This window comes from Diceros bicornis, chromosome 8 (genome assembly GCF_020826845.1).
Source record: "Diceros bicornis minor isolate mBicDic1 chromosome 8, mDicBic1.mat.cur, whole genome shotgun sequence".
Classification (NCBI taxonomy): Eukaryota; Metazoa; Chordata; class Mammalia; order Perissodactyla; family Rhinocerotidae; genus Diceros; species Diceros bicornis.
Window position 1 is genome coordinate 53609749 of NC_080747.1, and position 17319 is coordinate 53627067.

The 17319-nt window shown below is 36.9% G+C and overlaps 1 protein-coding gene across 1 annotated transcript in view; it reads right to left on the minus strand.

Moving 5' to 3' along the window:
- Positions 1-17319, minus strand: part of LOC131409649 (transmembrane protease serine 11C-like) — a 62343-nt gene that overhangs the window by 5642 nt on the left and 39382 nt on the right. The window contains exons 6-8 of the mRNA XM_058547179.1: positions 6290-6328; positions 2671-2842; positions 1222-1481 (exon numbers count right to left, since the gene is read on the minus strand). Of these exons, the coding sequence (XP_058403162.1) occupies positions 1222-1481; positions 2671-2842; positions 6290-6328 (471 nt within the window). The remainder of the gene's footprint in view (positions 1-1221; positions 1482-2670; positions 2843-6289; positions 6329-17319) is intronic.

Genomic DNA, 17319 nt, shown 5'->3' on the forward strand with positions numbered 1-17319 from the left:
GCTAGATTATTATTATCTAACACTATGTACAATTTCTTAATCAATGTAAAACATACGTTTTAATTAAGCTTTAATTGTCTCCTTTCTTAGTAACAAAGAAGTAATGTTATGAACACACCAAGCTATTGTTAAAAATGACCATCTTTTGAAATACTTGCTGTGTCTATCCATATGTGATGGGATTTTTTTCCTTTTGAATTGTTTTGGAATTTTATATTTATTACATCTATGCCTTAAAAAACAAAGTGAAAAATTCATATTCCAGAAACATATAATTTTATAATCATTTTTAGATTTTTCTGCTGTTTATTACTATAATTCTAAATCTTGGAATTAATTTTAGGTTTATTTTTTTCTGCTTTCAAATACATTTATAATCATAAATAGCCACTAAATGTTTACACTTTTGGGGTCATAGGGATGCACATGTTTAGATAGTCTTTGCTCAAGTTTTGCCTTGTTGCAGAGGGCTACTCATTTTACCCCATCAAAAGCACTCAATCCTCTGTGGTCTTCATTTTTTCTATGATACTTACCTGCATGAAACATGTTGTGTAATCTACTTATTTATTATATTTCATGATTATTATCTGTCTTTCTTTGCTAAGCTTTATGAGGGCAGAAATATTTGCCAATTTTATTCATTAACATATCCAAACCAGCTGGGACAGTACTTGGAACAAAGGTGGTGATCAAAATAAACATTTACGGAATGAATAAATGAATGAATGAAATAGAAGGAAATGAATTACTTATTCAAATAATACATTTCTGTAAAACTGCCATTGTTAAGGGAAATTATGGTAAACAGCTCTATAAAATTGTAGTTTCTGTATGAATGTTGTTGAGGATAATTTTCAATCCATTGCACATGATTCTCTTTAAAATGATCCAGAGAAAGTATATCTTAGGTTTAGTTCTTTTATTTTTTTTTTTATAGATTTTATTTTATTTATTTCCCCCCCCAAAGCCCCAGTAGATAGTTGTATGTCATAGCTGCACATTCTTCTAGTTGCTGTATGTGGGACTCGGCCTCAGGATGGACGGAGAAGTGGTGCCTCGGTGCACACCCGGGATCCGAACCCGGGCCACCAGCATCAGAGCGCGCGCACTTAACCACCAAGCCACGGGGCCGGCCCTTAGGTTTAGTTCTGATTCTGAGTTGTTTTTTTTTAACTCCTAAAACTCAAACCATGTCATGGAGGAAGGTTAGGAACTTACCATCAGACTTTAATGTTCCCCATCCAGTGACCACCACATCTGAGTTGGGTGGGAATGTATAAGTAGCTTCCGGAAGACATGCTCTTCGGATGTTGCTTGTATATAATACTGGTGAAGACAGATGTACAACAGCGATGTCATTATCGTGTGCGGGGTAATGGTAGTTTTCATGAATTATAATATCCTTGACACCTCGCTGTGTTTGTGGATGACTTAAAAGAAGCCCAAAAGTAACTTTCCATTCTTTGGGATCTCTGTCCCTAAAGAAAATAAATTTATTTATTAAAAGTCCTGTATATTGGAGTTGTAGGAATTAATATCTCAAACTTTGTTAAACAGATATATTTTGAATTTCCATAGTACGCACAAGCACATAAAAGTGAAGCTATATGTAAGAGAAAAAACAAAAATAATAGTAACATGAATAGACTTTGGATAACTCAATAAGCTATATTTTAAAAGATAACCTATGGAAACTACACTTTATTCCTTATTTTGTCCAGAAAAGACTCAAGGGGACTTAGAAAATAAATATGACAACACAAGATAAAAAGTGGGCAAGGATATGGGATAGAGTAAACTTACGGAGGTTAAGGAAGTAGTCTAGTCCTCTTTTGTAATCATTAAAAACTATAAATAGAAAGATATTTCTGACTTTTACTATGATTTGTTAATCAAGGGTTTGTATATTAAGCACTGAAAAATAGTGCTGCTGGAACATTTTCAAACTCTCAAGTTTGAGAAGGATTTTTGTTTAAAAATAAAACCAGTAAGTGCTACGTAAAACCAATAGAGATTAGTGAAATGAACCATCAAATAAAGGGATAAAAACTTTTGGGTAAAAAAACAGCAAACTTTTCATGCAATAATATATCCTTTAAAGAATAATCATTTCAAATAGGGCTATAAAATATATGGGAGGATGCAGGATGAATTCAAGTACTTATGCTTAAATAAATAACACAAAATGTAATAATGATGAGAAAGAAATAGCAGACCTGTGTTCAATTTGGGATTTATAGTTTCTTTATAAAATTGAATTAAATGAATCTAGCTTAGGGATTCTCAACTGAAGGCTATTTTGTCTTGCAGGAGACATGTAGTAGTGTCTGGATACATTTTTCGTTTTCAGTCCTGTGGGGTACTACTGGCATTTGGTCAGTAGAGGCCAGGGATACAGCTAAATATCCTATAATGCACAGGATATACCCCACAACAAAGAATTATTTGGTCCGAAATATCAGTAGTGTGACTTTTGGTAAACCCTGCTCTAGCCTGAATATATCTGTTTTTTTTAAACTGATAATTCCACTGAATAATTTTGAGGATCTATACCTCACAATATCGAACAGTTGGAGGCATAGCTGTGTGACCATATTTTTGAAAGATATGTATCAGACTTTTAGGTACTTGAGTGGTTTTGAGGCCTTTATGTGGCCCAGAGCTTACTTTATGAAACAGTGAGCAGCAGTGACAAGCCAGCTGTTACTAATCAGAGTGGCTCCACATAGGTGGACGTTGTTCTGTTGAAGGCTAGCTTGCCAGGGCCATTCCCCTTCCTGGGCATCCATGCCCCCTGCTATCTTGTTGCCAGAGGGAGTTATTGTGCGTTGTCCACAACCTGCTCAAAATGGAGTTCATTAGCATATAATGATATCGATATTGCTTATGAATGCATTGCTATAGTAAACAAATGCCCCATAATATGTGTCACTGTTAACTATTAACTGAGGAAAAACTTACAGTCTTGGAGAAATTAGGACTAATTTACTGCTGACATGAGATTTCCTAAGAATTCATTCAAAATAGATTGACATCTTCCTCTCCCATCCTCATCGCTCACATACACTCTCTGTGTGTCAAGAATTAAATGTTTGAATTTGGCATATAATAGTGACATAACCAGTTACTAAGTTGCATAGGGAAATGTGTGCTTTTTAATTTTGTGAGCAGTAGTTTAAAGCAATGATTGCTATGAAACACTCATAAGAAAGTGAGAATGAATGTGAATGTGAATGAGATATTGATGAGAGACAGAGTAGACAGAAATGTGTTCACACTCAAGTTCCAATACATAATACCTGGATGAAAGGAATTAACACATGAAGATAGCCAACCCTTTCCCAAAGTTATATGCTTCTCTGAATCAGGACTGTGCTCTAGTGTCAATTTAGATCCAGAGAAACTGCTAGATTGTTAAGTCTTCAAGGCAAATCTGCAGTAATAGTACAACTTCATTGTGATTTTGTTTGACTCTCTCTCTGAGTCTCTTGACTGTCTTATCTTACTCCAGCTAAAGCACTGAGCTCGTCCCTTAACAATTTTTGCTATCTTTTACTAGAGGTTGTCAGCCTAATTAATAAATATTTTTAGAGGGCAGGGACCATATCTTTTTTTAAAAAAAGTATCTCCAGAACCTACCGCAGAGAACCTATCACATAAAAGGAGCTCAATAAACGTTTGTAGAAGTGAAGTCTATGGAGTGTAATCCATGAGACATCTTGAAATAAAAATGATATTTGATTGCAAACTGTTTTCTTTTTTTTTTTAAAGATTTTATTTATTTATTTTCCCCCCCAAAGCCCCAGTAGATAGTTGTATGTCATAGCTGCACATCCTTCTAGTTGCTGTATGTGGGACACGGCCGTGAGGCCGGAGAAGCCGCGCGTCGGTGCACGCCCGGGATCCGACCCCGGGCCGCCAGCAGCGGAGCGCACGCATTTAACCACTAAGCCACGGGGCCAGCCCGCAAACTGTTTTTTAAAATGGGTATGTTCCTAAGCATTTAGAGAGTGAAGAAAACTTGCCATAATCAATGCAGCGGGCATAGATTAAAAGCAGTGGCTTTCAATTAAGGACAGTTTTGCACACCCCCCCACCCCATCCCCAGGAGAAATTTGGCAATACCTGGAGACATTTTTGGTTGACATAATTGGGGAAGGGGCTACTGGTATGTAGTGGATAGAAGCCAGGGAGGCTGCTAAAAGTCCTATAACACACAGGACTGTCTCTGGAACAAAGAATTATGTGGCCCGAAATGTTAGTAGTGTTAAGGTTGAGAAACTCTGAGCTAGAGAAAGGTATTTGTATCAAGAATGAGAACATTTACATTAATTGGAAAGGTTAGATGGTCAGTTACTTCACAGAGATGTTGTTAATTATATGTGACAAGATGTATCTTGAGATATTCTTTCCTGAAAGTGGAAAGGCATTAGAAGCACAGGGGAGGGACACGCAGGCTTTTTAAGAGGCCTTCACTAGCCCTCTGAAGTTCTTAAATTTGTATGTTGCTTCTGATTCTCAATTGTTCTAGATTCCAGATTGCATCTTTGATGCAAGCCAAACCTCAGGTTGTTAAGGCATCCACTTTATAAAAATCGCTAAACCGAAGCAGAGCCTTTGTTTGTGGTTGCTATTTTTGAATTGAATAGCACATTGACTCACTGAATGTAACTCCCTTTTCTTTTCTTCTTTGTTTCCACTCCCTATCATGGACGCAAATAATCCAGAACGCAAAGGTATAATAGTTCCTCCCTATTCCCTTGGGTGACTTGATTTCCCTGTTTCTGGTTTTACTTAGTATTTTAATCTTATTTATATCCATGCATCAATTTCCATGACTTCTCATTTACTCATGATTATTGTGTCTGTTAAGCTTTCAGCTGCCACCTCTGCAGTATTACTTTGTTATTACCTCTGACTTACATGGCACCTTGTAGCTTTTGTTATGTCAAAAGAGGTTGTATGGTAAATTTCAAGGACTTAAGGAATATAATGAAGACTCCCTAGCTGATACTTTGAGAAACATCAGGGAATCTACCAAGCTCTTACAGCCTCCCTACCCTTCTAACTTCCATCCCACCACCTATTACTGCACTTGAATACAATTTATGATACCTGCTAAACTCTAGTCTTGCTTCAACCCTGTTTGATTTTTCTTGCCTACCTCTCCCTTCTCCCTTTTCATTTAAATTACAATTAAAATCTCAGATAGGCCAAATCAAATTCGGAACACTGATCTGGGTGGTTGTTTAGTGTTCCAGCTGGGGGATAGACAAATTGGCTAATTTCTTTCTTACCACTGCTTTTATTCCTGTCTTGATTACCTCTCTTCTACCAACCTGATGAATTCCTAATTGTGGATTTTGATTATATCACTACTAAAGTTTTTAACTGGAATAATTGACTTTGAAATGTTTTATTAAGTTGCTAGGGATGGTTCAGTCAAAATATATCAGAGAGAAAAATAATCTAATACAGCTTTGTCTTTAAGTTTTGCCCAGGTTGCTCAGAAATAATTATGCTGTGACTGAAGGATAGTGAGAGCCATCGGGGTCAGTGTCACCTTGGCTCTGGAAGGTGATTCCTCTAATCCAGCTGCCCGAGTCAGTCTCTGTCCCCAGATAAGAGCAGTGCTTCTCCTGACAGCCTGCTCCAGGTTCCAGCAACGCTGGGGATCACATTTCCCAGGGCAGCTATGGGGAGAACGGAAGCAGAATGCCATGGCCAACCAGGAAGCTGCTCACATGTAAGGCAGCTGACCTCTCAGCAGACTAAATCTGGCTTGTAGGGTTAGAATTCCACAGTGAGTTCCTAGGCCTGGAATTTTCATAGAATAGAAAATACAAATAGGTGACCTCTATTGAGTGTTTATTATGATCTGGATACTCTTGTAAGTACTTTACTTGTGCTACCCTCTTTTATTGTCACAACGACTTGGAATTGAGGGTTTGAGCAGTTAAATAACCTGTGTAAATACAGCAAGTTGGTAAGTGGCAGATTTAGGGCTCAAAACTGATGTGTAGCTGGTTTTAGACTCTAAATTCTTAATTATCACTGCTTGTTCCTAGATCCCCTCTGCCATTATGGCATATGATAATATGTACATCATTTTAAATCCATGATATCAGTCAATTTAAGACCAACTTCAGTCACCTTCATACAACTTTCTAAAAGTAGGCTTCCTATTACACCTTTGTGAGCACCACATTGACTGTCAAGTGGAGGTCTTTTTGCCATCCAAGGAATCAAGTTTCACTAGAAAATAACTCTTTGTTAATGAACTTACAGGTATTGAGAAGATTTTCTGCTGTTGGTATTGCAATGTCTAAAAGTCAAGAGAAAAGAAAATGAAAATATTTACATTTATGAACACATTTTATTTTAATATTATTAATAATTTTGTTTTTGGGAGCACATTATTCTGTACACATAATCATTTTATTCAATCTTGACTATATAATTTCTATGTTCATAAATTAGCATAGTGTAATAAAATCGTAGTATTCATTCTTCTGTTTCTAAAAAGACTCAGGTTTACTATTATAAGTTATTTGAAAAAGAGGTCTTGGTTCTGGAAAGTACTCAAATATATACAAAAAGGTGATCTTTCACCGTATCTTGAATCCAAATCACCAGATAATTGAGTGTATTTGATATCTTTTAGCACTTTAAATACTTTTGGCCCATCTCTTAGTCCAGCCACAATGTGATGACCAATTCCACACAGATTTGGATCTACTTAGGAGTAACGTGACAGATGCCTTTCTCAAGTCAGCACCTAAGACTTCTCAGTTTCTGCCAGAAGGACCCAGTGGACATTCCCAGATGGATGATAGGAAATGTGGGAGTTAACTCTGTTGGAGCCAGTGTAAGATGGGAGCTGATGGACAGATGCTTCCCTCTTTGGTCACAAGGGAACACAGTTCTGAAATATAATTCATAGGGTCCCATGGGATGGAGCTTGAGTTGCCCCTAGTGTGGCCAACTCTCTATTCTCATTTTACTCTTTCTGCCCTACTCCTTCTCTTTTCCCTACTCTTCTCCTTTACTCTTTCTCAAATCAGCTACGGCATGCAAATCTCTGTAGCAGGCTCTGCTTTTTGGGAAACCAGGCTGACACTCAAATAACTATATATCATAACAAATAATGCTAATAACTAGGAAAGTGCATACATTGTTATATTTAGGGCATTTTTTGGTGTTGAGTGCATTTTGCTATATTTTGATCCTTTTAAAATTAATACTCTTTGTGTGGTGAATTTCAATTATTCAGAACATTCAATTAAGTATGCCATTCCATTTCCCATTTATTTTGGATAAAAAAATTTTACTTTAGTAATAAGGCAGACTTTAACATTGTCTACTCATTCCTAGACATCTAGGGTATATTATAGGATGCGATTTACTCCAGACAATTTTGCTATGGGCTCTACATCCCTGCAGAATTGCAAACTTGTACAATTCATGTGGGAAGTGTGTGAAGAGAGGGTGAACAAATGAGTCACAGTTATGTCCCAAATGTCAGATGCAGAGAACTGTAAATCCGCTAGCCATTTCTACCTAAGAGTTTCTCTTCAAAAAGAAATTACTAGTTGCTCCATAAATTAAATACTATAAATGCCAATGTAGATTCATTTTTATTTTGCTCTTGGATTTCTATAAATCCAGGAGGGAGTATCCAGCTCTATATGCCAAGTACAGTCACACACTCTTACATTAGGTTGCACAACAAATCAGGGAGACAAAAGAATCCTTTCCCAGAGTCAACCTGTCTGAACAAAAAGGCAGGAGCAATTCAGCAGTCAGATGAACTATGAGTAGATATGAGCCACACCTACTTAAACAGAAAGGTGGTGTATTTCCATCTAATCTTTCATAGCTGCCTTCCAGAGGCTAATATTTGTTTGATTTGATACCTTTAGAGTTTAATTTTGAGCTTTGTGTGGTTGGTAAAATATATCAAACCACATTAAGATTTTGAGAAATAATTAAACTGTTTTAACTTGACTGGAAAAATGTTAATTCCTACACCTTAAGAACTAATTATTTAGAAACTCTACCGTGTTCACAGAACATTTCTTCTTTCTTTGAAGTTGTCTTTATTGATGCATGACTTGCTAAAGGGAAGAATTGTTTTTGACTTATAATTTACTTTTAATAGTTGTATTATCCCAGAGCTTACTAGAATAACTATCAGTTGGGTGGGTGGCAGACAGACAAGTACAATGAATAGAGAATGACTTAAGTTGTCACTCCTTTGGACTGAGTCATTACTGTGGCTGTTTGTGTTTTCTTCCTTTTAAGTCCCTTGGCTCACACTTATGGCTGGAACTCCTGTGGAATTACCTCTGAATCAAGGAGTCAACACTGTAACCTAAGATACTCTCTTTATAAAAGTACCATATATGGGAAGTGACAAAAAACAATGGCACTGACCCTGCCAAGAAGAGGATTTCATCACAGCATAATAAGACAAAGCAGTTTTAAATAACAGCTCAGCAAGTGTTCCTTGGTCTTCTCCTATGGGCTAGGAATCAAAGAATAATAGAATGGACCCTGCCCTTGAAGAATTCGGAGTGTAGTGGAAGCAATGGACAGCTAAGAAGATAATATTATGTGATAAGTCCTATGGCAGATGTGTGCATAGAAAATTGGGTGCACCAAGAAAAGTCACTTAGCATAGAAGGGTGACAGAAGAATAGGAATAGCTGTTGACAAATATTCTTTTGGGAAGGAGTCAAGAAATTAATTTTATTGGGGGAAAAATAGGCATAATTCACTCACTATTGAACATTAGATTAGACAATATGCTTAGACGCTATCTAAATGGGCTTTTGGATCTGTCATTGTTGTATATTTGGTGTCTGTCTGAGATTAGGGAGTAAGAAATGCAATTTTGCATGCCCTGGTAAGAATGAGGACTCCCTAAAAGTCTGATATCCAGGGAATATTTCATTCCTTAAAAAAAGAAGTCTGAAACATAATGATAATGAAAGCTAAGCTGTATGACTAAAGTATAAGGAAGAATTTTACAGTAGGAGTAGATACATTTATAATATACATTTTACATAGACCATGGGCTTTAATGCTAGTTAGGTGAATTTATTACTTTACATGAGTCCAAATGCTAAATTAGTTCATTAATCCTACTTTTCAGATAGTTTTCCTAGGAGTCTAGCATTAAAAACATAGAGGAAATAAGCTGAATTCCCTAACAGAATGCATTTTATGGCATATTTAAAAATGTTCCTGTGGTAGATTTCTGAAAACTTTAAAACTATAAATTGTACATGGACTTACTGAGGAAGGTAACTACTATAAAATTGTTTTATGACATGGAAATGATCATCTTCCACCATGGAAGTTCATTCATAATATTTTCACCAGAAAAAAAATCTACTGGAGCATTAATATGACTGGTCTGCATAAAAAGGCAAAGGATCAGAGCGTGACTTGGATTGTGGTTGAACAAAATCTGAATCCTTTACTCACTGCAGGTTTTGATTAGTCACCTGGCTGCACATTTAACCTCAATAATTGCTTTTCTTTATGTTTCTAATTAGACTGAAAATGATCTCTGTGGTTAAATATTACATATCATTTGTCATTCCTCAGAGTGATGTGGATTAGTTTTTCACAGTACATATCCTCAATATGTTTGCAATCTTGATTCTGAAGACAAAATTTTAAAAATATTTTATTAAGATTTAATTACTTAAATATAAATTAATTAAACTTAATTAAACAGCCAATTGTATATGAAGGTGGTAGTTTTTAATTTTTTTGTGAGGAACATCAGCCCTGAGCTAACATCCATGCCAATCTTCCTCTTTTTGCTGAGGAAGACTGGCCCTTAGCTAACATCGTGCCCATCTTCCTCCACTTTATGTGGGACGCCGCCACAGCATGGCCTGACAAGCAATGCGTCTGTGCGTGCTGGGGGTCTGAACCCAGGCTACCAGCAGTGGAGCGCACGCACTTAACCGCCACGCCATGGGGCTGGCCCCCAGGTGGTAGTTTTTAAGGTAGAACTGTGTGCTCCAATTTTTTAATGTAGATTTCAAGAAATATGACGTCAGAAATATCTATTTTGATTTGGATATTATATATGCTTGTCCTATGACTTAGCCATTGTTGATTTTAAGCTTTGGAAGCAGTACAAAAGACTACTGTAATGAAGAGAGAACAAGACATGTACCAAGAAGTGTATTTAGGCAGCTGCAGTGATGTAGTGAGCAGTGGATAATGTAAGTGATAACATCTGTCTTATGCTTTGAAATGCCATCCTTGTGTTTCTAAGGGGTCCTTTTGAGGACACATGCTGGACAGGAGGTTAATATTTAGGTTTAGCACTTTCAGTTTGGAAAGTGTCTATCTTGGCTCTCCCAGGTACCTAGACGTCTTGTGAAGGTCTGCATTTTGATGGCACAGCTCTGGTGTTTCATCCAGCAGAGAACACTTTGGGGATTCCTTTCAGTTCACATCCATTACTTTCTTTCTTTTTTTTTTTTTTAAAGATTTTATTTATTTATTTTTTCCCCCCAAAGCCCCAGTAGATAGTTGTATGTCATAGCTGTACAACCTTCTAGTTGCTGTATGTGGGACGCAGCCTCAGCATGGCCGGACAAGCGGTGCGTCGGTGCGCGCCAGGGATCCGAACCCGGGCCGCCAGCAGCGGAGCACGCGCACTTAACCGCTAAGCCACGGGGCCGGCCCCCATTACTTTCTTTAAGATCCATATTAACAGGTAGCTTCTCCAAGAAGCTTTCCTTCTTAACTCCCTCTTTTCAGATAATTCCTAACCTTCATGTTCCCTTTTCGGTTTGCATGTAGTAGTTTTTGATGCAAAATAACCAGCACCTGGTAGTATTCACTTGTTCATTCTGAATGAATTAAATTTTTTCTCTGGAACTAATGTCAAGTTGCTTGTTTTAAATATATCTTTCCTATAGTAAAGAAAAAAAGGAATTTCTTCTGGGAACTATATATATTTGAAAAAAAATACTGAAAAATAAAAATATTCAGGCAGTGATTAAAAGACCCAATTATAACCATAACAGAACTTATAGACTTGTTTTATGTAATACTTATGTGTAAATCCTTGACAGTTACATGGTTTTTGAAATTGCACAAATAAGCTGTCATTAAACACAAACCACAACTATTCTTGCTCAGAACACATAGGATTCTTGTGTGTTTCTTTGGAAATTCTACATAAGAGACAAAGAATATGAAGGGTACAATGAATGGAAAAGCTGGTTTGGAAGAAATTTCTGAAATCTTTAGGTTTAAATTTCTACCTGGCCTGAGTTGACAGACTTGGTAAAGGTATTTCTTTCTTTTTAAAAAAGAGCTATTAATATTTTGAATGCCTTTTCTTGTCCCTCATTGATTTTTTTCCACATTATGAGCTTTAATAAAAGCTCTTGGATGCATATCTTATCAGAAACAAAAATCACTCTAAGGGGAAAAAATCATTAAAATTGGCATTTAGTATTACAAGAGAAGCAGGAAAGAAACAGTCGTATGTAATTTATCACTAATATAAAAGAAGATTTAAAGTGGTTTTGCCTGATAGCTTTAGTATCTTTACAATCTTATATAAAGTGTTTGTGAATGTCAAAAGATTTCAGGCTGCTGGAATGGAAGATAAAATACCATTATTATATTTTCATAAGAGTAACTCCATAATGGTAGTTTTTATGAGTCTTAAAAGGATTTCTAAATTTCACAAAAACATTTAAAAAAACTCACACTATGAGTCATTTAAATAATATTTGTTATGACAGTAACTCAGAGATCTAGGACCATGAGGGATAAGGAGCCAAACTCAGGACGTCTAAGATGTAATCCCAAGAAATGTGTATGTATGTGTTTTTTATAGTGAAATTTTAAAAAATTCAACATTTTATTATGAGATAATGGTAGATTCAGATGTAGTTATAATAAATAATATTTATGTACCCTTTACCCAATTTCCCCCAAAGGTAATATCTTACAAAGATGTTGTAAAGGTAACATCTTCAAAACTATAGTACAATTTCATAACCAGGATATTGACATTGATGCTAAAATACAGAGCATTTCCATCACCAGAAGGATTCGTCATGTTGCCCTTTTATAGCCACATCTGCTTCCTCCCATCTTATTCCCTCCTTAATCTCTGGCAACCACTAACCTGTTCTCCCATTCTATAATTTTGTCATTTCAAGAATGTCATAGGGCCGGCCCCGTGGCTTAGCGGTTAAGTGCGCGTGCTCCGCTGCTGGCAGCCCGGGTTCGGATCCCTGGCGTGCACCGACGCACCGCTTGTCCGGCCATGCTGAGGCCGCGTCCCCTATACAGCAACTAGAAGGATGTGCAGCTATGACATACAACTATCTACTGGGGCTTTGGGGGAAAAAATAAATAAATAAAAATTAAAAAAAAAAAGAATGTCATAAATTCATATAAATAGAATCAGACAGTATGTACCTTTTTGGATTGGCTTCTTTTACTTAGTGTAGTTCTCTAGAGATTCATCCAAGTTATCTTTATTGCTGCATAGTATTCCATGGTTATGATGTACCCAAGTTAGTTTAACCATTTACTTGTTCAAGGAAATCTGGGTTATTTTCAGTTTTTGGCTATTACGAATAAAGCTGCTATAAGCATTCATGTATAAGTTTTTTTTTTTTTTTTTTTGCTGAGGAAGATTCACCCTGAGCTAACATCTCTTGCCAATCTTCCTCTATCTTGTTCTTTGTTTTTTGGTACATCCATGCCAATCTTCCTCTATTTTGTATGTGGTATGCCTCCACAGCATGGCTGATGAGTAGAGTAGGTCTGCGCTTGGGATCCAAACCCGTGAACCCTGGCCACCATAGTGGGGCACATAGAACTTTCACCACTTGGCCACGGGGTGGGCCCCCATCTTCCTCTATTTTCTACGTGAGCCTCTGTCACAGCATGGCCACTGATAGACAAGTGGTGTAGGTCCGCACCCGGGAACTGAACCTGGGCCGCTGAAGCGGAGCGTGATGAACTTAACCACTAGGCCACCGGGGCTGGCCCCATGTATAAGATTTGTTAGAACACACGTCATCATTTGTCTGAGATAATGCCTAGAAGTGCAATTGCTGGTAGTTGCATGTTTAATTTTTTAAGAAACTACCAAATTGTTTTCCAGAGTGGATATACCATTTTACATTCCCACAGGCAATGTATGAGTGCTTCAGTTTCTCTGTATTCTTGCCAGCCTTTGATTTTGTCATCACTTTTTATTTTAGCCATTCTCATAAGTGTGTAGCAGTATCTCATTGTAGTTTTAAGTTTTATTTCTCTAATTGCTAATGATATTGAACATCTGTTTATGTGCTTATTTGCCATCTTTATATTCTTTTTGGTCAAATGTCTCTTCACATCTTTTCCCCGTTTTCTAAATGGATTGTTTGTTTTTTTCACTGAGTTTTGAGAGTTTTTTATATAGTCAAGAGAACTAGTCCTTTGATATGTGGTGTGCAAATATTTTTTCCCAGTCTGTAGCTTATCTTTTCCTCCTCTTAATAGGATGAAATTTCACAGAACGAAAATTTTAATTTTGATGGAGTCCTCTTTATCAGTTTTTCCTCTTATGTATCATGCTTTTGGTGTCAAATCTAAGAACTCTGCCTAGCCCTAGATGCCAAAGATTTTCTCTTACATTTTTTTCTAAAAGATATAATTCTGTATATCAATTTGGGGATAACTGACATCTTTATGAAGTTGAGTCTTCTAATCCATAAAGATGATTTTTCTCTCGATTTATTTAGATCTTCTTTCTTGTCTTTCATCAGTGTTGTGTAGTTTTCAGCATACAAGACCTGTCATAGTTTTATTAGAGCCTAGCAAGGGTGGAAGCATAGGGTCCCCACTCAGCCTTTGCTAACATGAGTAGCGGTAAGGCCATAGTTTTTTCTGTGGTATTTTGGCTGGAGTAAGGCAATTATTGTCTAAAAGTATTCTATCTTGCTATGCTGATCCTTTCCTGGTCTTTTGCCTAGAGAGAGAGCAGGTTTTTGAGGGGGGCTTTTTTTTTTTTTCTGAGGAAGATTGGCCCTGAGGTAACATATCTTGCCAATTTTCCTTTTTGCTTGAGGAAGATGGTCCTGAGCTAACATCTGTGCCAGTATTCCTCTATTTTGTATATGGGATGCCGCCACAGGATTGCTTGATGAGCGGTATGTAGGTCCACACCAAGGATCTGAATCCATGAACCCCGGGCCACCGAAATGGAGCATGACAACCTAACCACTACGCCACTGGGATGGCCTGTGGGGGTTTTTATTTTCCTGCACCTTTGGGAGTTTTTGGGTTGCTAGCTTCTGCAGCTCCAATTTTGGGATATATGAAGCAAACCCATGGGACTCACCACCATGTTGTTGGGCCCTGAGGTCACTAGCCAGTCTAGGCTCTTCTTATATATATAAGTTTGTTTTATATATAATATCTATGGGTTTTAGTTGTATTTAGTGGGAAGTATAGGGAAAAGTACATCCACTCCATCTTCTTGGAAGGTAAAGTCATGGATCCCCTATTGACTATTTATAAAACTATTTTTCTACTAACTTTTTGTCTATTTTTTTCTTTTATCATCTGAAATCCTGACTCCTCTTCCTTCTTCTTGATGAAGAAAAATATTTCCCCAAATTGTATCTTTGATTTTTCCCTCTTCTCATTTTTATATATTCTTTGCAATCTTATTCTTTTTCAGGACTTCGTTATCACCTTATGGGAATGACCCTTATATTTATGGTTTTAGACCCAAGCTTCCTTCAGAAGACCAATCCTTTATTTTCAAATGGTTGATAAATAACTTTATCAGGAGATATATATTCTATCTCATACTCAAAATATAAGCTAACCACTGGTATTCTACTCTTTCTCCATTGTCTCCTATTTCTCTATGAAGTTATCATCCCACTAATTCCTCAGACTTAAAACTTGTATGTTGTATTCAATTCCTCTCACTATTGTGCCTCACATCCAATTGTTAAATTCTGTCAGTTCCGTATTGTAATCTCTTTGATGTATGTTTACTATTTCTAATATTATTTTTACTATTATAAATAGGTTTTTCAATTCTTCACACTTGGACCATTGTAATTTCTTCCTAGTTGATCTCTCTGCTTAAAGACTCTCTCCTCTATTTCATTTTTCACAATATTATCAGATAAAATTTTAAAAAGCAAAGCTTTGACTATGTGTCTTGCATGATTTAATAGATCTTAATGGACTCTTTATACTTAGCAAAGCACAAACTCTTTAACCTAAAACTCATCACTCTTAATTTTGATTATGTTATAATTCACTCAAGGTAGGCATGAGGGATGCAGTGGCCTCAAAGGCTTGGGTTCCTGGGAAATGAAAGGAAGCTAGGATATACTTGAAAAGAGGTAGGGGAGTTGGTCTAGCTGTAGGTAAGGTTGACCTCATAGGAGTGTGTGAGGCAAGTGGGGTTCCCGAAAGGCCATAACAAATTTGAGCTTATTTGGGCTTGATGGTGATTGGCAGTGTTACCCTGGCAGGTTGTATTAGTCAGGGTTCTCCAGAGAAACAGAACCTGCCTATCTATCTTTCATCTATCTATTTATTTAATTATTATGAGGAATTGACTTATGGGCAATTATGGAGGCTGAGAAGTTCCATGATCTGCCGTCTGCAAGCTGGAGACACAGTAAAGCTGGTAGCGTAATTCTAGTCCAAGACCAAGGGCCTGAGAACTGGACTGCTGGTGGTGTAAATCTTAGTCCGAGGGCAGAATACCAGTGTTTCAGTCAGGCAGAGAGAGAGAATTCACCCTTCCTCTGTCATTTGGTTCTATGCAGGCCTTCAATGGATTGGGTTATGTCCACCCAGTTTGGGGAGGGCAATCAGCTTTATTCAGTTCACCAATTCAAATGCTAATGTCTTCTGGAAACATTCTCACAGACACATCTAGAAATAACGTTTAACCAGATATCTGGGCATCCTGTGGCCCAGTCGAGTTGACACACAAAATTAACCATTACACAAACGTATTCCAACCTCAGAGGGATGATGCTGGATATCAATCAGGACTGTAGTGTCTGAGTTCCAGGTATTCAATCCCATGGGTAAAAGACCCCAACCATTTTATGGGGAGGTGGCAAGAGCTAGCCTAGCTATTATGACCCCAGCTTAAAGGGCTGAGTTTCTGAGAAGAATTTCAGTTTTAGCAGGGAATGAGAATGCAGAACCACACATTGCTAAAATAGAGATAGTTGTACAAAACTATTTAAAATGGAGAAGCAGATTGAGAATTCAGTCAAGTAGTGTCAAGACAAGGATATGATGAAGAGAGCGTATGGCAGAAGTTCAGGATTCGTCCCAGGTATATTGGACCTAAATTGGCACGGTGAATTTAGAACTCCACTGAATAAAATCTGTTGGGGTCTTGCCTACTAATAGCCTGTCTATTTTGGTCTGAAATATCAGAGAGTTTTTCTGTGTCTAGAACTGAGTCACTCCTGATGGATCTACCAAGTAGTCTGGGCAATTAACTGAATTGGCCTCCTAGATGGAGTATTTTAGTATTAATCATTTAAAATTAGTGCCTGACTATCAAAATAACTATTATAAAATTATAATGGTTTTTCCTCTTATAGAGATTAGAAAATTAAGAACAATTAGTTTGGTTGGCCATTCTTAGTTCATGGATATTTTTGTGGAAGTATGTCTTGTGTGCCCTATTGATAGTGTGTTCTTTAATGTAATGACTATCTATTAATATTTAAACTCTCAAAGTATCTGGACTGTGTCTAATACATAGTTGTATTATTCAATAATATATACTTCAAACTCTAAGCTCAAGAATCCATTTGAAAAATACTTAAAGAAATATTCTTTTAAGTAAATTCCTGGCTTTATTAAAAGACATATTTCAAAATGTCAGGAATAGTGCTCCACATCTCTCAGGAGACTTAGCAACATTTTCTCTGGAAATAAGTCAAGTATCAGGAAACAAGAGTGTCTGAGGAGCCAAAAGATATATCGAAAAATCAATACACTAAAGCTTAAATACTTGATAAGAAGGCCCAGCACACCCTCATTCAAAAGCTGTTTGCTTTTCTGATTTTTATACATAAATTACTGAAAAATATTTAAAAGGAATTTGAAGAAGGTAGAAGAAAGAACATAGGGAAAATAGAAGTGACAGCAGGATCTCTGCTTGACATTAAAGTATGAGAAAGAAATAAAATATAAAGAACAAATATGACAGCTCAAAAACCCAAATGTTGGGGTCATTTGATGAAGGCGCCAATAACCCTACATTTCCCT